General features: G+C 42.8%; 1 protein-coding gene across 1 annotated transcript in view; it reads left to right on the top strand.

The window, feature by feature from the left end:
- Window positions 1–21,627, top strand: part of LOC132406087 (beta-1,4-galactosyltransferase 2-like) — a 46,566-nt gene that overhangs the window by 6,628 nt on the left and 18,311 nt on the right. Inside the window, exons 2-3 of the mRNA XM_059991297.1 lie at window positions 12,712–12,801; window positions 17,297–17,532. Of these exons, the coding sequence (XP_059847280.1) occupies window positions 12,712–12,801; window positions 17,297–17,532 (326 nt within the window). The remainder of the gene's footprint in view (window positions 1–12,711; window positions 12,802–17,296; window positions 17,533–21,627) is intronic.

Raw genomic sequence — 21,627 nt, 5'->3', positions numbered from 1 at the left:
AACTGCCCCTCAATCTCCCACCTGAAACTCCACGCCTCCTCCACAGTCGACAGAAAGTAGCTTCTGTTTACAGGTAGTTTGGTGGGAACCTTATTTGATGTTAAAAGAATTAAAAGAAACAAAGTTGTATAGACTGTTTATTTACATAACCACTAAATGTGAATTAGAATCAGTTGGTTGAGAGTGTAGTGGAGACCAATTTGATCTCAGCTTTCAAAGGGGAATTGCATATGGAATTTCAAAAGGTAAATAAACACAGGGTTATTCACTCAGTGGGTACATTATTAGGTGCACCTGTTCATTAATACATATATCTAATTAGCCAGTCATGTGACAGCAACCCAATGCATTAAAGCATGCAGATATCGTCGAGGTTCAGACCAAACATCAGAATGGGAAAGCGATTTTTTTTTACTGTAGAGTGATTGCTGGTGCCAGATGGGATGGTATCAGAAACTGCAGATATCTTCAAGGCTCACTCCCTCTAAAAGGAGGTACAGAAGCACACACTCAGCGACTCAGGAACAGCTTCTTCCCCCTCTGCCATCCAGTTCATAAATGGACATTGAGACCATGAGCACCACCTCACTACTTTTTTATTATTTCTGCTTTTTGCACTATCTTCAATTTAACTATTTAATATACATATGTATACTTACTGTAATTGATTTATTCACTTTTTTTCTATACATGTATTATGATCTATTACAATGTACCACTGCCGCTAAGTTATTTCAAGACATATACTGGGGATATTAAACCATATTCTGACTCTCCTGGGTTTTTCACTCACAATAGCCTCCAGAGCAGGGGTTCCCAACCTTTTCTATGTCCTGGACCCCTACCATTAACTGAGGTGTCCATGCTCTAGAGTTTAGAGAATGGTGCAGAAATTTTTTTTTTAATTAATCCAGTGAGGTGCAGTTCTGTGGGCAAAATTGACTTGTTAATGAGAGAGGTCAGAGGAGAATGGCCAGACTGGTTCAAGCTGGCTGGAAGGTGACAGTGACTCAAATAAGCACAAGTTGTAACAGTGGCGTGCAGAAGAGCATCTATAAATACACAACACGTCAGACCTTGAAGTGGATGGGCTACAGCAGCAGAAGACCATGGGCTTAAACTCAGTGGCCACTTTATTAGGCACAGGAGGTACTTAAGGAAGTGGCCACTGTGTGTAGGGAAAGAACAAATAGGTTGGGACTAATTGCTTCGTGAAGTCCTTCATAGAACTACTCAGTGACGGTCTGAATGACTCAATTTTTCGCTTGGAAGACCATATGATTGTGCTTGATACTTAAAATCCAAGCATGCTTTGCAAATATTGACTTCAAATTATTCCAGAGTCTTCTGTCCTAATTGCTCATTTAATTGTCTGTTCCTGAGCGTAGCAAGATACTGCTGTAGAACAAAGATAATTGAATAACGTCAATGTGATATGCCTTTGAGTATGGTCTAGTGGTTACCTAATATAACTTCACGTGGTTAATTATGGTCTACAGCTAAAATAATGCATCTGCATTACCTCATTGCTTTTTGTGGAATCTCGGTGTGTGACAGAGGAGTGGGAACAGTGCATCCTCCTGAGCCTACACTGTGTGATCTGGTTGGCCATCAGTCTCGATACCATTGTTCTCACCCTCTCCCTGCACCGACTGATGCTTGCCTATCTCATTCAGTATAGTCAACAACTTGCCTCGTCCGTCAGTCGGTCAGTTTGCCTGGCGTTTAGGGCAGCAATGAATGTCTTCCAGATCTGGTGGTGTTCAATAGCTTCCTCTTGGTTTTCACTACTGTCAGTCATGCAAGTCCTGGGTGGGGACTGGGGAACACTGCCGCACTCAGAAGTAGAAGGATTCTTCATTGCTATTTTACCAGTCAGGGTTCTTGGCCCTGAGCTGTACCTTGAACCTGGAGGAATGGTGGACAACCCTTCATCTGCCCTCTACTCTTTGACCTGTGTGGCATGGGTGACCCTACCCAAAGCCAAAGCATAAAGCCCTGATTCCAGCTAACATAGCTCTCCGAGTCATTGAGGCACACAAACCTCCAAACCATGACAAGGTAATGGTCCTCTTGGAGGAACTTGGTCTTGTTGGGATTCTAATAGTGAATTTCACAGACTCACTGCCCATTGAATGTAATATACTTCAATCCTAACTCTCTTGTCTTGTAAACTGTTGCTCTTTATTCTGGTCTATATACAGTAATGCATTTAAAACATCCTTTGCTTTTTAAGCTGAGTCAAGTCCGTTGTTGTGGGTATGGAATTGTGTAGAGACAAGTCTGAGGAAGAGTGGAGGATCTTGTTCCGTAAGACATTGGCCATTTAGCCTAACCAGTCTGCTCCACCATTTGATCATGGCTGATTTATTCTCCTTCTCAGCCTCATTCTCCCGCCTTCTTCCCATAACCTTTGATGCCCTGACTCCTGAAGAACCTATCCACCTCTGTTTTAAATACACCCAATGACTTGGCCTCCACAGATGTCTGTGGTAATGAATTCTGAATATTCAGTACTCTCTGGCTAAAGAAATTCCATTTGTTTCTAAAGGGGCATCTGAGGCTGTGCCCTCTGGTCCTAGACCCACCCATTATTGGAAACATCTTCTCCATTTCCATATTCGGTAGATTTCAATGAGATTTTCCCCCTCATCCTTCTACGCTCCTGTGAGTACAGGCCCCAAAACCATCACATGTACCTCATACTTTGATCCTCGAAGTGAAAGGGTTATTTTCATAAACCACCTCTGGACCCTCTTCAATGACAAAACACATCCTTTCTTAAATAAGAGGCCCAAAGCTGCTCACAATACTCCAAACGTAGTCTGACCAATCCCCTAGGCTTTTTTTTAAACAACATAGTACTTTCATGGTGCCTTTGAATTTTCACACTTCAGCCCGGGAAGCATCCTCCCTATATCCAGTCTATCTTGTAGTGTCGTAACTTTATAGGTTTCAACTAGATCCGCTCTTACTCTTTAAAATTTGAGAGATTACAAATTTATCGTTCTAATCTCTCATGTTATACAAATCGTGAATTTGCCTTTGTTTCTCTCCCTTCACAGTATGTAAACGCAGGCCAGAACTGCACATGTGGTATAACGTAGACAGGCTGAAGGGTGAAAATACAAAGGCACCATGCTGCTTGTTTAAAAGAAAGTCTAGGGAATTGGTGAGACTACATTTGGAGTATTGTGAGTGTGGTCTCACCAAGATCCTGTGTAGTTGTACAGCACCAGGAAATCTTTACTTTTGTAATCAGTGCTGGGGCCACAGAGCTCCCGATTTCTGTGTTCCGCCCTGGTCTAGGTTCTGTCTGTGGATTTGTGTTTTTCCCCACGTCTCTGTGGTTTCCTTCCTCATCCTGAAGTCACATGGGTAGGCTACTTGGCTGCCCTAAAACTATCCCTAGTGTAAAGCAGGGCAGAAGGACCAGACAGCAGTGAAGAGGGGGAAGTACACTTGGGAGTATGAAATAAGTTACAGAATTGTGGAAATGGGACTGAGTGCATTTCTATTTAAGAAGAAATTATGAAGGCCAAGATAATTTTCTTCACTGCTTATTTACTTTTAATGTCTGGTGTACAAAGAACTCCCAGCTCTCTTTGTACATCAGCAGTTCCTGATGTAGCACCATTTATATCATTTGTCACTTTGTTTTCCTACCAAGGTGTATAACTTCACATTTTATATTATACTGCATCTGTTAAATTGCCATTAAGCTTCTTTGGAGCGTATTTACAATCCCACCCAGTTTAGTAGCATAGGAAAATGTCTATGTTTTTATTCCCTCTTTCAAATTATTCTCATTGATAAAGGGTAGCAGAGGCCCACTTCTTCCCTGTGGTATCCCAGGAGCCACCCCACACAAAAAAAAACACCTTATTCCTACTCTTATGTCAACCAGATTTCAATCGAGGCAGTGACATTATCCCCGGTACCCTATGTGCTTTCATTTTACTCTCCTTTTCTTCAAAAATCCTCTGAAATTCCAAAGTCACCACATCCACTAATTCTCCCTCAACTATTCTACCAGTTACATCTCTCAAAACAAAACTCAGATTTGGTTAATTGTCAAATATGTTTTCCCTTCTAGAAATCAGCCAGCTTTTGCCTAATTCTGTTGATGTTTTTTCCCCCAACTCCCTGGTAACCTTATCCTTTATCATTAGTCTTTGGAATTTGCCTCATGACTGATGTTAGGCTAATCAGTCTGTAGTTTGTTGTGAAATAATGCAGCTTCATTTCTCATCTCTTGATTTTTCCATAATCTGTAGAAATATAAGAATGGTAACAATGCAAACCAGTATCTTGTCGTACTCTGAGATGGAAATTATTGCTTAATTGATTGGCCATTTTCTTTCCATTATGCATTGTCCTATTTCTGGCTGGGGAGTTTTTTTCCCTCTTTATATTGTTTATAGAAGCTTGCAAAATCCACTTAAGGTTTACACAAGTTTAACTTTCACACTCTGCTATTGTTATTAATCCTTTGTTATGAAGTTTGCTATTTTCTCTGGTCATCTTGTTCCCACTGTTCTGCTTTTTAGATCTAATGCTATCCCTAATCTTTGTTGATCATGGCCGGGTCACATTTTCTTCTGTATTTTTTTTAATATCTATAACTGTTGTAGTTTCTGTTCTAGTTAACATAATGTTAGTCATTTCTTATTTACTGTCACACCTTTTTAAAGATTAACATTATTCATACCTTGGTGATGTGTCATAAAATTGCACTCAGTGGCCATTTTGTTAGGTACACCTGCACTGCTGCTCGTTAATGCAAGTATCTAATCGGCCAATCATGTGGCAGCTACTCAGTGGACAAAAGCATGTGAACATGGTCAAGAAGTTCAGTTGTTGTTTAGACCAAACATCAGAGTGGGGAAGAACTGTGATGTAAGTGTCTTTGTGGAATGATTGTCGATGCCAGAGGGGTGGTTTGAGCACCTCAGAAGCTGCTGATCTCCTGGGATTTTCACGCACAACAATCTCTGGAGTTTACAGAGGATGGTGTGAGAAACAACCAACAAAAAAACATGCAGTGAGCGGTGGTTCTGTGGGCGAAAATCCCTTGTTAGTGATGGGTCAGAGGAGAATGGCTGACAGTAACTCAAATAACCACACATTACAACAGTGGTGTGCAGAAGAACATCTCTGAATTGTTGGACCTTGAAGTGGTTAGGTTACAGCAGCAGATGAGCACACTGGGTTCCTCTGCTGCATCCAATAAAGTGGCCATTGAGCGTATACAATGTAGCATATTTGTAGGGTATCTTGAGCAGATCCAAAAGAAACAGGAGCAGGAGTAGGCCATCCAGCCCATCGAGCCTGCCCCACCATTCATTAAGATCATGGCTGATCTGACCATGGACTCAGCTCCATCTACCTGCCTTTTCTCCATAACCCTTAATTCCCTTACTATGTAAAAACCTATCTAACTGTTTCTTAATTAGATTTAGTGAAGAAGCCTCAACTGCTTCCCTGGGCAGAGAATTCTAGTTCCTATCAAAGTGCTGCATTTTATAATGTTTGGTTTGGGAGGGAGGTAGGAAAAGAATCTGACTTTGGAAACTTTTTCCCTGGTCCATTTAAAATTATTTTCTTGGAAACAGGAAATGTGTGGGATTCTCCAATTCAATATTATTTATGTCTACATCTAATGGTTCGAGTTTTCAATGTAATATTATGCCCTCAGTGCTCAGTAAACGTGAAACCACTGTTAGAGTTGTTGTGGACTTATCTGGGTCTATGACACTTCTGTGGCTTTAGTCTGATTAGCATAGATAGACCAGGGCAGACCTGCAGCAGTGCCTTAACGTGAAAACATACTGATCCTTCATACTGGCCAAATTGAAACCCTGGGCCTCCTGTGTGTGAGCCTTAACCATGCAGGCCATAGCTGTGCATGGTGGCAGCTCAGAAATAGGCAATAAATGCCAGTCTTCTCACTGGTGCCCATGTAACAACAAAACTCTGCCTAGCGTCCCGTGTTTTGTTTTGTGAAACTGGCACTTAAAGGGCATACAAAAAGTTTCAAATCTGATTATATAAAACCTCAAAATGAAGGTCCATATTAGAACTAGTTTCTCTCTGCTTGTTTCCAAAACTCTTGACTTCAATTCATGAATACTATTCAACAGAAAGTAAGCCAATTGGATATTTAATCATTGGTTAAATAAGCATTTGATAGTACTTTCTACCAAGCCCCCTCCCCCTTCCATTCTTCAATCTGGCTCCACTCTTACTACTTCTCTTTTCCTTACCCGCCTATCACCTCTCCCTGATGCCCTTCCTCCTTCCATGAACCGCTCTCTCTCCTATCAGATTCCTTCCTCTTCAGCTCTTTCCCTCTTCCACCTATCACATCACAGCTTCTCATTTCATCCCTCTGCTCCCACCCCACCTTCTAGCTTGTGCACCTACCCCCCCCCCCCCAACCCACCTTCCTTTTCCTGGCTTCTCCTTCCTTTTCAATCCTGGTGGCAGGTCTCAGCCTGAAGCATTGACTGTTTATTTCTTTCCACAAGATGCTGCCTGATCTGAGTTTCTCTGGCATTTTATATGTGTTACTCGGGATTTCCAGCATCTGCAGAATCTCCTGTGCTTATCAACTCGATTAATGTGCTTTTGGCTTGCTGTCATGAATGCATGTTGAACTTGTTCTGCCTTGCAAGTCCAGTCATGGCAGACATTGTGATGCTGTTGCGTTGCAGAGAATAGTCTTTCCCACTCGATGCATAATTAAAACAGACCTGTGAATAGCTGATGCAGTAAGTTCAGCCGATGTACTCAGCTCATAACAATGTTGAACTTCAATCCATTGATTTAAGTCCTATCTTAAGCATTGTCCTACATGACGGTGTGATCCAAAACGCTGTTCTTTGGAATGTAGAAATGTGAGCAAACCAAGTGGCCCTTGCCTACAAATATAGGTGTAAAAAGGGCCCGAAGGATCAATGGGGACCTGAGTCACCCCAACCACAATCTATTACAGTTACTACCATCCAGGAAGCGGTACTGCAGCATCAAGGCCAGGACCAACAGGCTCCAGGACAGCTTCTTCGACCAGGCCATCAGACTGATAAACGTGCTGATTTGAGTGTATTTCTATGTTACATTGACTGTTCTATTTATTATAAATTACTATGATTGCACATTTAGATGGAGACATATCGTAAAGATTTTTACTCCTCATGTACGTGCAGGATGTAAGAAATAAAGTCAGTTCAATCCAATGTAAAGGGAACATTGCTGTCCCCCCCCATTTAGATCAGTCCCTGCTGTTCTCAGTACACTAAAGTCGTACAAGGGAAAAACAATAAGATACTGCAGAATAAAGTGCAGATAAATGATAAAGTCCAAGATTACGATGAGGTAGACTGTAAAACCAAGAATCCATTTTATTGCATCTGTTCAATAACAGAATGATACAAGCTGTTTTAAGTCTGGTGGTAGATGCTTTCAAGCTTTTGTGCCCCCTACTCTTTGGGAGGGAGGAGAGAAGAGAATGTTCGGGGCGGGTTATGTTAGCTGCTTTACTGCGGCAGCAAAAGGTATAGGCCGAGTCCATGGAGAGGAGGATGGCTGGTGTTCTGAGCTGAGTCCGCAGCTCTGTGGCTTCCTGCATTGTGTCATGACGACACTATCAGTAAAAGAACATTGACTTCAGGAAGGGCGGTGGGGGGGTGCACATGATCCCAAGTTTACATTAACAGTGCTGAGGTCAAGAGGGTTGAGAACATCTACTTAGCAGTGAGCACTGCCAGCAGCAATTGTAATACCAAGCCGTTGTGCATCCGAGAAGCTGTTGGCCACCGGGGAAATGCTGAGTTTCTTTAGCCTCCTGGGGAAATGCCGGCACTAGTGAACTTTCTTGGTCATGGAGTCATTGTCACTGTTCAATAGCATGGCAGGATGACTCATTTGCAGTTCTCCAACTCACTTCGGACTGGATTAGATTGGGCTTGGCCTTAGCTGGGTTTTAACTTTATGAATGAGAAGGCTCCCAGAGACCGTATTTGTTCATGAAGGACATTAAGTCTTGAGCCATTCAGCAGTCCTCAAGTGAACTGCAGCCTGGAAATTTGACTGTTGCTGCTCAGGGAGTTCAGGGAACGGTTAGAGTTAATGAGCCGTGGGCAAGCTGTGTTGGGGCTGCAAGCGTGGTATCGCATGCACAATCCTGACTGATCTGCTTTGATGCAAAACGGCGCACTTCCCTGTGTGTTTCAATGTACACATGACAAATAAAGCTAATCTTCATCTTTTTCTACTGTTAAATAGGACCTAATGGCTACTTGATGGGTTAAAACTCCTGTTTTCTTTTGTTGTATAATTCAATAACTATAATTCCCCAACTCCCTTGGTAGGATTCAGTCTCTTTACTCAGTGTTCCTGGATGGTAGATTCAGTAACTAAATCATTATCCACCCCTACAGACTCAGCCATATGAGCCAAGTTGATATCTCCCATGAGAAGGCAGCATGTGACATGCCTTGAGGATCATGAATGACTAGGCAATTGAAAGACGCAAACAACCTCAGCAAAACCTTTGGGACACATATCTTATGATAAAGTTGCCCCCAAGCCTTTTGGCAGTACCAAAGTCAGATGGAGAGACTCCGTGCTTAAATCGGCAAGAAAACCTTTGATAGTTTGCTCGCCCGAAGCTTTTGAGGTCACTTTCCTTTCTGCCAATAAGAAAGTGCCACTGTAATCCTTTGAGTTAATACTTGCTTAGTGCAGCTGCTCCAAGCAGACTGTCCTTCAAACAGAACGTGCTGTCAGCTGGAAGCCTCTGTATTTGGACTCTGCTTGAGCCAGCTCCGCTAATGTAAGTGGAGCAGGGCAGGGTCAAAGAACAGAGCACTGTTTAGAATGAGGCTGCCAGTATGTTTGGTAAGGGAGGACGACTGGTGAAATGCAGTAGATTAGTGTTTGATATGTGAATACAGTCTTGGAAACGAGTGAGGCTAACAAGACTGGCACCTAAGAAGTTCAAAGTATATCTAATATCAAAGTATGTGTATACAGGTATGTTTCAATGTACTGCCTTCAAATTCATTTTCTTGCAGGTTCTTACAGGATAACAAAATAATATAATAGAATTTACAAAAAGAAACTATACTTTAACAAACAATCAATGTGGAAAAGACAACTGAGCTGATAAGAATACTGAGAACACAAGTTGTGTAGAGTCCTTGAAAGTGAGTCTGAAGGTCAGAGAGGTGGTGAACCAGGTTATTCACGCCAGTGCAGGGGCCTGACGGATGTAGGGTAATAACCTTGCGGAGTGGGACCAAAGGCTCCTGTGCCTCCTGCCCGATGGTGGGAATGAGTAAAAGGCACGGCTTGGCTGCTGCTTTCTCGTGGATACACTCCTTGTAAATGTATGTATGTTGGCCTTCCTGAGACATCTGGAAATCCAGGCCGCGCACACGAAATGCTGGAGGAACTCAGCAGGCCAGGCAGCCTCTGTGGAAAAGAGTACACTCGACATTTCGGGCTGAAGCCCTTCATCGTGAGAAGGTCATCAGGGTCTCTCTTTCCGCCATTACGGACATTTACACTACACGCTGCATCCGCAAAGCAAACACCATTGTGAAGGACCCCACGCACCCCTCATACAAACTCTTCTCCCTCCTGCCGTCTGGGAAAAGGCACCAAAGCATTCGGGTTCTCACAATCAGACTATGTAACAGTTTCTTCCCCCAAGCCATCAGACTCCTCAATACCCAGAGCCTGGACTGACACCTTGCCCTACTGTCCTGTTTATTATTTATTGTAATGCCTGCACTGTTTTGTGCACTTTATGCAGTCCTGTGTAGGTCTGTAGTCTAGTGTAGTTTTTTTTTCTGTGTTGTTTTTTACATAGTTCAGTCTAGTTTTTGTACTGTGTCATGTAACACCATGGTCCTGAAAAACATTGTCCCATTTTTACTGTGTACTGTACCAGCAGTTATGGTCGAAATGACAATAAAAAGTGACTTGACTTGACTTGAAACCCATGCAAACTCCTTACAGACAGCGACGGGAATTGAACCTACGTCGCTGGTGCTGCAGAAGGTTGTGTTGTGTTAAAGTGACTTGACTTGACTTGCTGAAGTGTCTTGACCAGAAACGCTGACGGTTCACTTTTTTCCGTAGACGCTGCCTGGCCTGCTGAGTTCCTCTAGCATTTTGTGTGTGCAGCTGTTTGCCCAATTCTCAACAAATGAACATAAAATACTGGAGGAGTTAACAGGTCAGACAGTATCTATAGAGGGAAATAAACAGTTGACACTCAATGAAGGGCCTCAGCCCAAAATGTTAGCTGTTTTTTTCCCTCTATACACGCTGCCTCACCTGCTGAGTTCCTCCAGCACTTTGTGTGTGTGTGTTGCTCAAGATTTACAGTATCTGCAAATCTCTTCTGCCTCAGTGAATGAAGTAGCCCACACCCATGTGTAGTTTGACCTGCACAGCTTTCAGGCGTGGGCTGGTGTGACAAGAAATATTTGGCAATGGTCATTTCCAAGAATGGAGAGTCAATCCACCAACCTTGATATTCAGTGGCATTACCATTAGCACTTTCCCTGCCATTAACAACCCAAGGGTATCCTTGAATAGACCTGTGAGATTGAGAAGACTGGTTTTTGTGGTGACTGACCTGACAGACAGATTGGGTGGGTAGTTCAGAAGGCTATACATAACCTCTTATTTATAACTGCAAGAGATTCTGCAACTCTGAGGCAACACACACACAAAGTGCTGGAGGAACTCAGCAGGTCAGGCAGCATCTATGGAGGGGAATAAATGGTGGATATTTTGGGCTGAGACCTTTCGTCAGGACTGGAAGCCAGTATAAGTAGGTGGGGGGAGGGGAAGGAGTACAAACTTGGGGGGTAATAGGTGAAACCAGGGGTGGGGAGTGGGAGTGAGGGATGAAGTAATTAAGTAAATCCAGTAATTTCTCTCCCCTCCCCCCTTCTCTCGTTTTCCATCCCCCATTCTGGTTCCCCTCTCACCCCTTCTCTGCACTTGCCCATCACCTACCTCTGATGCCACCCCTCCTTCCCTTTTTTCCATGGTCCTCTGCCCTCTCCTATCAGAATGCTGCTTCTTCAGCCCTATACCTCTTCCACCTATCACCTCCCAGCTTCTTACTTCATCCCCATTTCCCCCTCACTTTTTTACGCCTATCACCTGCCAGCTTGAATTTGTGTCTTCCCCCCCCCCCCATCACACCCTTTTCTGTCTTGTTCCCCCTTCCTTTCCCATCCCGATGAAGGGTTTCAGCCTGGAACATTAACTGTTTATTCCCCTCTAGATGCTGCCTGACTGCAGAGTTCTTCCAGCACTGTGTGTGTGTGTGTGTTGCTGAGGAGCAATAAGATAAGGGGCCCGAAACTGCCCTCAATACGCCAAGCATGATCTGACCAATGCTTTAAAGTCTCAGTATTGTATCCTTGCTTTTCAGAATCAGGTTTAATATCACTGGCATATGTTGTGAAATTTGTCAACTTTGTGCCAGTAGTATGATGTGTGTTAATATATTTTAAAAAAACTAAGTTACAGTGAGTATATACGTTGTTAAATAAGCAGTGCAAAAACAGAAATAAAAAGTAGTGAGATAGTGTTCATGGGTTCAATGTCCATTTAGGAATTAGATGGCAGAGTGAAGAAGCTGTTCCTGAATTACTGAGTGTGTGTTTTCAGGATCTTGTACCTCTTTCCTGGTGGTAACAATGAGATGAGAGCATGTCCTGACTGGTGGGGATCCTTAATGATGGATGCTGCTTTTCTGAGGCACCGCTCCCTGAAGGTGCCTTGGACATGACTGAGGCTAGCACCCATGATGGAGCTGACCAATTTTACAACTCTCTGCAGCTTACTTCGATCCTGTGCAGTGGCCTCCGCCATGCCAGACGGTGATGCAGCCAGTCAGAATACTCTCCACGGTACATCTATAGAAATTTCCAAGATTTTAGGTGACATATGAAACCTCCTCAAACTTCTAATGAAACATAGCTGCTGACATGCTTTCGTCATAGCTGCATCAATATGTTGGGACCAGGTTAGGACCCAGGAACTTTAACTTGCTCACTCTCTCCACTTCTGACCCCTCTATGAGGACTGGTGTGTATGTTCCCTCGTCTCCTATTCTAGTCCTCTTAGAATGAGTGTTAACATTGCCAGTTAACTGGATGGCCAGCAGAAAACAGGAGCACCTGAGGGAAAACACATGTAACTATGCAGAATGTGCAAACTCCATGCATGGACAGGGTTCAGAACTAAAGCTGTGCTCAAAACGTCCTCCCTACCTTCTGTGCCACAATACCAACCTAAACGCTGCTGTTCCACTCCGAGCAAGGGTTCCCACAAGTTCATGAGCTTGCTGCTGGTTTTAGGGGAGAGCTCTTTGTGATTGTCTGATTCAAGCTTAAAGACACGGCTTAACACTCAGAAATATTTAATATTCAGACTAGCCTTTATCCATCACTGGATGTAGATCTCAGACTCTTGTTCTTTGTACCATACAATGTATTGAAGAACCTCTTCAACTGCAGTCAAGGCAGGAAGTTGCCCTAACCTTTTATTGTAACGTCCCTGTGACTAAGATGATGTGGGTGTCAATCAAATCATGAGCTTCTACAACTCTAGTCATTGAAGTTTCCTCTCCTTGAGTGGTTTAACGTACAATTCACTTTCTTTTTCCTCTCTAAACAGACGTTTCAACTCCAGACAATGTGACAGTGGTCCCCAAACCTTCCAAAGCTGGCCAGTTGGAAAAGTGTCCAAATGATCCACCGGAACTTGGTAAGCATTGTGCCAAATGATAGTAGAAAGGCATGCTAGGAGCCACACTCATGTCCCCATCTACATCAACGGAGCTGTACTGGAGCGTGTATCAAGCGTCAAATTCCTTGGTGTCCACATTTCCGAGGATCTCACCTGGCCCCTGAACTCCTCCATCCTGATCAAAAAGTTGTAACAGCACCTTTATTTCCTGCGGAGCATCAAGAAAGCTCACCTCTGTCCCAGGATACTGACGGACTTTTACCGCTGTACCATTGAGAGCATATTCACCAACTGCATCTCAGTGTGGTACGGCAATTGTCCTGTACCAGACCGCAAAGCACTCCAGCGTGTGGTGAAAACTGCCCAGCCGATTATCGGCACCCAGTTGCCCACCATTGAGAACATCTACCATAAATGCTGCCTGGGCAGGGCGAAAAGCATTATCAAGAATGTATCTCACCCTAACCATGGACTTTTTACTCTCCTCCCATCCGGTAGGCGCTACAGGAGCCTCCGCTCCCGCATCAGCAGGCACAGGAAGAGCTTCCCTGAGGCTGTGACCCTGCTGAACCTCACATCACAGCGATAAGCAGTATTGCACCCATATTGTACTGTCTCAGTACTTTTATATTTGTGTGCTGTAGCACTTACTTTTTATTCACAGTTATTTTGTAAATAACACTATTCTTAGCATTTCTGGTTAGATACTAACTGCGTTTCATTGGCTTTGTATCTGTACTCGACACAATGACAATAAAGTTTAATCTAATCTAATAAACACAGAATATTCAGACATTCTACATTGGTGAGATCCGCCATAAATTGGGGGACCACTTCATCGAGCACCCTGCTCCATCCACCAAAAGTGGAACTGCCCGGTGGCCAAATGTTTTAATTCTGCTTCCCATTCCCATTCCAACACTATGAGGCCACCCTCAGAGTGGAGAAGCAACACTTTATATTTGTCCTTGGGCAAACACGAGGAAATCTGCAGATGCTGGAAATTCAAACAACACACACAAATTGCTGGTGGAACACAGCAGGCCAGGCAGCATCTATAAGAGAAGCGCTGTCGACATTTTGGGCCAAGACCCTTCATCAGGTCTAACTGAAAGGAAAGATACTAAGAGATTTGAAAGTAGTGGGGGGGGGGGGGAAATTCCACCCAAAATGTCGACAGTGCTTCTCCTATAGATGCTGCCTGGCCTGCTGTGTTCCACCAGCATTTTGTGTATGATATTCGTTCCGGGTAGCCTCCAACCTGATGGTATGAATATTGTTTTACATTCATAGCTGCAAGCTGCATCTCTCTCCCTTGCATCTGTCTTGGAGTTAGATTTGACCTTTTGACCAAGTACGCTGTCAAGACATCCCCATGACATCCCCCAGCTCCGTCCCTTCTCAGCCAATCCTCCAGAAAGTTCATCCCATTCATTCATTTTCCACAGACCAGATAATTCCCATCTACTCTTAGCTACCTATTTTCCCCTTTCCATTCGAAACTTCGGAGCCCTGTGTCCTCGTGCACACCAAGTCCCATTTACCCATTGCCTTAGCAAATCCTGTCTTACATTTGACTCCCAATTAAATGAGTCTCATCCTGTTTTCAAATCTGTCCAGGCCTTGCATCTCTGTATCTGTAAACTCCTGTAACCACTAATTTTTTTTTGCACTTCCCTATTTCTATTCTCCCTGAATTTAATTATTTCATTATTAGTAATTCTTTCAGTTGCTAAGTACTTGAAGCATCTCACTGCTTCAATCTGTCGTTCCTCTTTTAAGAGTGTTCATAATCTTCCTTTTTGATTAAGCTCTTAGCCACTAGACCTAATATTTCGAATTCTGTTTGAAAACTGGTACTGCAAAGAAATGGTCATTGTTCTACAGCATTGAAAGTGCCCTATAAATCCACATTGTTTTTGAAAGATTTAAAAGCTTATGATAGTCAGAAAGGTAGAAAAGATAAAGATTAACCTTATTTGTCACATCAAGACATTCAGTGTAATGTGCCATTTGTGGGAACTGCCAATGAGTCTGAGGGTGCGCTGGGGACAGTCTGAAAGTGTCACCATGCTTCCTGTGTCATCAAAGCATGCCCACGCCTTCTGTACCTGTGATTTAAAAATAGAACTGGGAGAGGCCATTCAGTCTTTCTCATCTCCTCTGCTCTTCAATAAGATTATGGCTGATCTTTCCAGAAGCGCTGTTCCACACAAATTCCATGTCTCTCACTATCAAATAGCCTACTGACTGTACTCAGAGTCTCCACCATGTTTGTGAAGGCATTGGTCAGAAAACTGAGTTCAAAGTTCACTTCACAGATAAAAGTTTTAAAAAAAACTCAATACTGTGAGAAAGAATCAGGTTTATTATCACTGGCATGTGATGTGAAATTTGTTAACTTAGCCACAGCAGTTCAATGCAATACATAATCTAGCAGAGAGAGAAAAAAACAAATAAAATAAAACAATAATAAATAAACAAGTAATTCAATTACATATATTGAATAGATTTTAAAAAACATGCAAAAACAGAAATACAAACACAAGGAAATCTGCAGATGCTGGAAATTCCAGCAACACACTCAAAATGCTGGTGGAATGCAGCAGACCAGGCAGCATCTATAGGGAGAAGCACTGTTGACGTTTTGGGCCGAGACCCTTCGTCAGGACTAACTGAAAAGAAAGATAGTAAGAGATTTAAAAGTAGGAGGGGGAGGGGGAAATGTGAAATGATAGGATAAGACCGGAGGGGGTGGGGTGAAGCTGAGAGCTGGAAAGGTGATTGGCGAAAGGGATACAGAGCTGGAGAAGGGAAAGGATCATGGGACGGGAGGCCTAGAGAGAAAGAAAGGGGGAGGGGAGCACCAGAGGGAGATGGAGAACAGGCAGAGTGATGGGCAGAGAGAGAAAGAAAAAAAAAAGTGGAGGGGAGAAAAGCTAAATACATCAGGGATGGGGTAAGAAGGGGAGGAGGGGCATTAATGGAAGTTAGAGAAGTCAATATTCATGCCATCAGGTTGGAGGCTACCCAGCTGGTATATAAGGTGTTGTTCCTCCAACCTGAGTGTGGCTTCATCTTGACAGTAGAGGAGGCCATGGATAGACATATCAGAATGGGAATGGGACGTGGAATTAAAATGTGTGGCCACTGGGAGATCCTGCTTTCTCTGGCGGACCGTGCGTAGGTGTTCAGCAAAACGGTCTCCCAGTCTGCATCGGGTCTCACCAAAATATAAAAGGCCACACCAGGAGCACCGGACGCAGCATACCACACCAGCTGACTCACAGGTGAAGTGTCACCTCACCTGGAAGGACTGTCTGGGGCCCTGAATGGCAGTGAGGGAGGAAAAAAAAGAAATACTGTATTTTTTTTAAGTGAGATAGTGTCCAAAGATTCAATATACATTGAGGAATGGCAGAGGGGAAGAAGCTGTTTTCCTGAATCACTGAGTGTGTGCCTTCAGGCTTCTGTACCTGCTACCTGATGGTAACAGTGAGAAAAGGGCATGTCCTGGGTGCTGGACGTCCTCAATAATGGACGCTGCCTTTCTGAGACACCACTCCCATAGATGTCCTGGGTACTTTGTAGGCTAGTGGCTCCTATTGGAGTCAAACTGAAGTCTCAAGTACCCTGGTAGCTAATCATGACAATTGTCTTTGGTGTCCTGGGCCAATGTTGATGTTCTGGCTAACAATGAAACAAATTACCTGCTCATTCCTCGCTACCTGAGTGTCCTGACAGCTAGCATGTTTTATAGAATACGGAAATTACCACACCAGACGGTGGGTGTGCTTGTGAAATATAAAATACTTGGAATAGCCTGAGGTTGGAGAGCTCGTCATGTTAATGCTTTTACGGTTTCCTGGAAGAAATACCTTCAAAACACAAAACAAGAAGTTGCTCCATTTAACAAGGCTGGTTGAACAATGCAGGTAAGTTGCTAGTTCATTGCTGTTTGCAGAAGTGCAGAGCCAGATTTCCTATGTGTCTGCTGTCTGCGATGTTCCAACAGAATGTAAATCACCGGAAGATATTGTAAACACTTGTAAAGAAGCTTGTTAAGAGTTTGTACATCCGCTCTGACCATGTGTGTTTCCTCCGGCTTGCTCCCACAGCCCAGAGGCCTGCTATTTAGTAGGTCAATTGGTCTTTGTAAATCAGTCTGTGCTCAGGCTAGTGTTAAATTGCTGGGTGGCACAGCTCGTTGGGCTGGAACGGCCTGGTCTGCACTGTATCGCTAAATAAACAAGTATGCTTGATAAACTCAGAATCAGATCTAATATCACCAGCATATGTCATGAAGTTTGTAAACTCAAGCGTTTTATTACTGTTTGACTGTACATTAACAGCTCACTAATCTGGTTAACTGGCTTGGCCCTGAGAGAAACATGTAATATACTCTTCACAAAATGAGTTTGCAATGTTTCTGAGAGGCGTCCCTGAGCAAATGTTATTCTTTTATCTGTGATTGAGGTGAATTATATTAATCAAGCCCTTTTCTGGTTAACAGTTGGCCCCCTGAGGATCGTGTTTGATGAGGAGCAGACATTGGAAGAGATAGCTAAATTAAATACATACGTGGCATTTGGAGGACGGTACAAGCCAACTAACTGCACCCCTCTGCAACGCATTGCTATCATCATTCCATTCCGCAATCGTGATCACCACCTGAGACACTGGCTCTACTATCTTCTCCCGATCCTACGCCGGCAGCAGGGAGATTTTGGCATTTATATTATTGAGCAGGTAGGAGAGACTGGGGACAACCAACGGATGTCCAAGAGAGCATCTGCAGATGCTGGAAATCCGAGCAACACACACAAAGGGTGTGTCCTGCCGAAGGGTCTTGGCTCAAAACGTCGACTGTTTACTCTTTTCCTAGATGCTGCCTGACCTGCTGAATTCCTCCAGCATCTTGTGTGTGTGCAAAGGATGATAAATTTTATTTACTTGGAAAGACGAGAAAATCTTGGCTTATTCCCCTCAGTGTGGACAAGAGAAGGAGGGGATATATTTTAAGTATTCAAAACTGTTGAAGGGTTTTTAAGGTGTAAATGAAGAAATGATCCTAGTGAGGGAGAAGCTGGCAACCAGAGTCGAGATTAAGGGTCTCAGACTGAAACATCATCTATCCAACTCCCTCCATAGAAGCTGCCTGTCCTGTTGAGTTCCTGCAGCTTTTTATAATTTCTGCAAATTCTAGCATCTGTAGCTTTTTTTTTGGTCTATGGAACAAGAGGGCACCAGTAAGTGATAGGAGAGATGCTAAAAACACTTTTAAATTTATTTGTTCACTGGTTTTGGATGTTGCTGGCAAATCTGACCCCAAACTGAAGAGTCAGTCATATCGGTACAAGTTAAGTCACATATAGGCCAAGGCAGATTCTGCTCAGAACAATATTAGTGAACCATGCTGTCTTTTGCAGACAGTGGTTTTCTCATGGTCACGCAACCAGGGTTCTTTTTTAAATATCTGGATGTTATTCAGTTATTTGAATTTAAACTCGTCAGATTCTAACACGTCTCATTGTCAACATCCAATAACTTTGGCTCCTAGTCCAGTAGCTTACTCACTAAGCCACTTTAACATTGTCCCTCATACTTCAGGAAGATGATGTTATCTGGAACCTACTGCCCGAAAAGGTGAGGGAAGCAATTCAGTGATGTTCGAAGGGGAAGTTAGAGCAATTTCAAAAGGAATTCAGAAGACAATTTCTCATGTGCTTTATTGTGGGCAATTAATTGGGGGTGGGGGGGATTCATGAGGCTTAGGATTTTAAAAGGATGGTTTCAGCAAATTGGCAGAGGTTCCTCAGTTAGAAATTTCACTGTGCTGTGAGATGTTTTGGAATAATTGAACAACAAGAGGGAGGGTCAGAACAATGTCAAAACTGTAAATCTCTAAACCACACCTTGGAAGCGGGTCTTTGGGACACAGAAGGAAGGCACATGGTGGAGAAAGCAAACGGAGGAACCCACGGAGAAAGAGGGGCAATTTTAAAAATGAGTGTTATGAAAATGGGAATCGAAATATTTGACTTGAAAGCAAGATGTAGGGCCAACTAATTCCAAAGGCATATTTAAATCTGGTATTGAGACATATCATCATGACCAAAGTCATTGCATTTCCAGGTCATAGAAAAATCCTAAATTTTGTTTATGATAGTTGTTTGTTATGTCTCCTCTCTGTCTGTGAAATAGGGACACCTCTTTTTCCCTTGTTAGGGAGAGAGAGAGCCTGTGGTATGTGGAATTACCGAGTGAACGAGTAGTCTTCGGGGTACTGCAAATCTGTGTCTTAATTGATGCTTTGCTATACGCTTGAGTGCTCGGTGGGGGGTGCCGATACATTTTTGCTGGCGGGGAGGGGGGGGTCGTTTCTTTGCTGCTGCTTATGCATGGGAGGGGGTAGCTGGAGTAGAGGGGGCTTTGGGGTTCTAACATTTAACTGTCATTCATTCCTTGGGGCACTCCTCTGTTTTCGTGGATGGTTGTGAAGAAAGAGAATTTCAGGATGTGTATTGTATACATTTCTCTGACATTAAATGTAACTTTGAAACTTTTGACAGACTGGGAACCAGAGAGATGTTAGATTTTGGACACGAAGGCTTACAACGGACTAACCAGCAATTATGTTGAGAAATATGTACTATAATGTGATCCTTTGTTATATCATCCTGTCCCACTCTCATCTCCAGCACTGCTTGATATAAGTTCACGTGAACACAAGACCTTTATGCCTTCAAGTGATAGTAATCGGCTTTAGAAAGATGCTGAGCTACAGGAGAAGGGATTTAAATCCTGTTCCAATAATTTATTTCTCTCATTTTGAGAAGAAAAAAGATGTACAACCAACTAAAAAAGGAATAGATGGTAATGTTGACAGATTACAGGGAGTAAGGTGGGAGGAAGCTCTTGTATCACCCAGAAGCCAGCAAGGACCAACCAGGCAAATAACTTGATTCAAGTTATTGCTGAATTGTTACGCTGCAGACAGAAGCAATTCTGTCCATTGAGACTGCAATTCCATCAATTCTATTCTCGATCCCCTCCAAAACCCTATAATTGATTATTTTTCAAGTGTCTACTTGGTTCCTTTATGAAGGCTTAGACAGCACTCACTATGAGTTCTGGATCACAAGCACACTTAAACTTATAAAACTAAGAAAAAGCAGTTTTTTTCATATCTTTTGCATGTCACTATACATCTGCTTCTTGAACCATTTGATAAATGGAACAATTAAGTTTGTCTAAACCAGTCACTGTTATGCACATCTCCGGCAGATCTCCTGTCAACCTTTCTTTGCTCCCAGGAGAACAACTCCTGTTCTGTAACATCAGAATCAGGTTTAATATTACTGGCATATGTCGTGAAATTTATTATCATTGCAACAATACAATGCAATATAATAATAGAGAAAAAAAGATTACAGTTCAGTCCTGCTGAAGGGTCTCAGCCAAAATCATCAACTATACTCTTTTCCATAGATGCTGCCTGGCCTGCTGAGTTCCTCCAGCATTTTGTGTGTGTTGCTTAGATTTCCAGCATCTGTAGATTTTTTTTCTTGTTTCTGATTGGATTACAGTAAAGACTTTTGTGTGTTGCCTTGTCTTACTTTTTCTGAAGTCCAGAATCAGTTCTTTGGACTTGCTTTGAGTACAAGGTTGTTGCTGCAATACCACTCAACTAGTTAATATATCTCGCTCCTGTACGCCTTCTCGTCACCATCTGGAATTCTGCCAACGATAGTTTCGTAAACAGTATATAGATGCCATTTGAGCAGCGTCTAGCCATGGGTGTAGAGAGAGTAGAGCAGTGGGCTAAGTACATGTGTGTAAAGTGTGCCCGTGTTTTTTGTCAATGAGGTGGAGATGTTGTTTCTGATCTGCCCAGATTGTGGTCTTCTGCTCTTCTTGGACACTGGTATAGCCGTTGCCCTTTTGAAGCAGGTGGGAACTGTAGCAATGAGAGATTGAAAGTATCTTTGAACACGCAGATCAGATCAAATAGATCACAGTCAGATAACTGAAGTTCTTACTTCCTCAAATATTCTAGAAAATCTTTCCTGCCCCACCTCTAAGATCTTTGCATTGCTGTTAAGGTAGGATGGCAAAAATTAAGGGGAGATTCAATTCTGGTGTAGCCAGCTTTACAGGTTCAACATGCTTCTGCAACCTGGATCCCATATGCTTTGATTCTGTGCTGGGTACTAGTGTAACTAATGGAGGAGCATGCCTTAAACAAATTTAGCTGGGCTGTAAAGTGAGTGAAATGGATTCAGTCCCCAGATGGTGTACTGTATTTCAGATGGCCAAATATTGCTAAATTCCAAATAACATTTTGTTTAATAATTCAGGCAAATAAACATTTCAAATTTCCATTAGATCCAGCAGGGGAAAATTGTAGGGAATTAATCGATAATTCTGACAGATGTCCACATGAATGTTCTCCATCTACATTCATTGCCCCTTCATTTATTTATTGCTGATGTTTTTTTTTTGTCTTACTGAAAAGATGTGTGTTGAGGGGAAAAAATATTTTGCAACGTAATGGGGTAAGAAAACTGATTTCTTCCCGATTGATGAAAAATACTGCTCAGCCACCTTAGGAAGGAACTGTTATTTAATTGGTGTGGATGATTTTGCATTTAGGATTATTTCAGTTTAGAGGGACTTCCCTTGGACATTGCCCTTGTGCTGTTTTTCAGTGGCATTCTTCACTCATTCCACAACACATTGTGCAAGTGCATATTGGGTTTTATTTTTGATGAAGATACCGCTGGATGTTTATTGGTTAGAAAGAAAGCAAACACTATGTTGACAGAGGCAAACACAAGGAAA

Source organism: Hypanus sabinus, chromosome 16 (assembly GCF_030144855.1).
Source record: "Hypanus sabinus isolate sHypSab1 chromosome 16, sHypSab1.hap1, whole genome shotgun sequence".
Taxonomy (NCBI): Eukaryota; Metazoa; Chordata; class Chondrichthyes; order Myliobatiformes; family Dasyatidae; genus Hypanus; species Hypanus sabinus.
The sequence above is the reverse complement of the archived record's forward strand: the minus strand, read 5'-3'. Positions and strand labels throughout refer to the sequence as shown.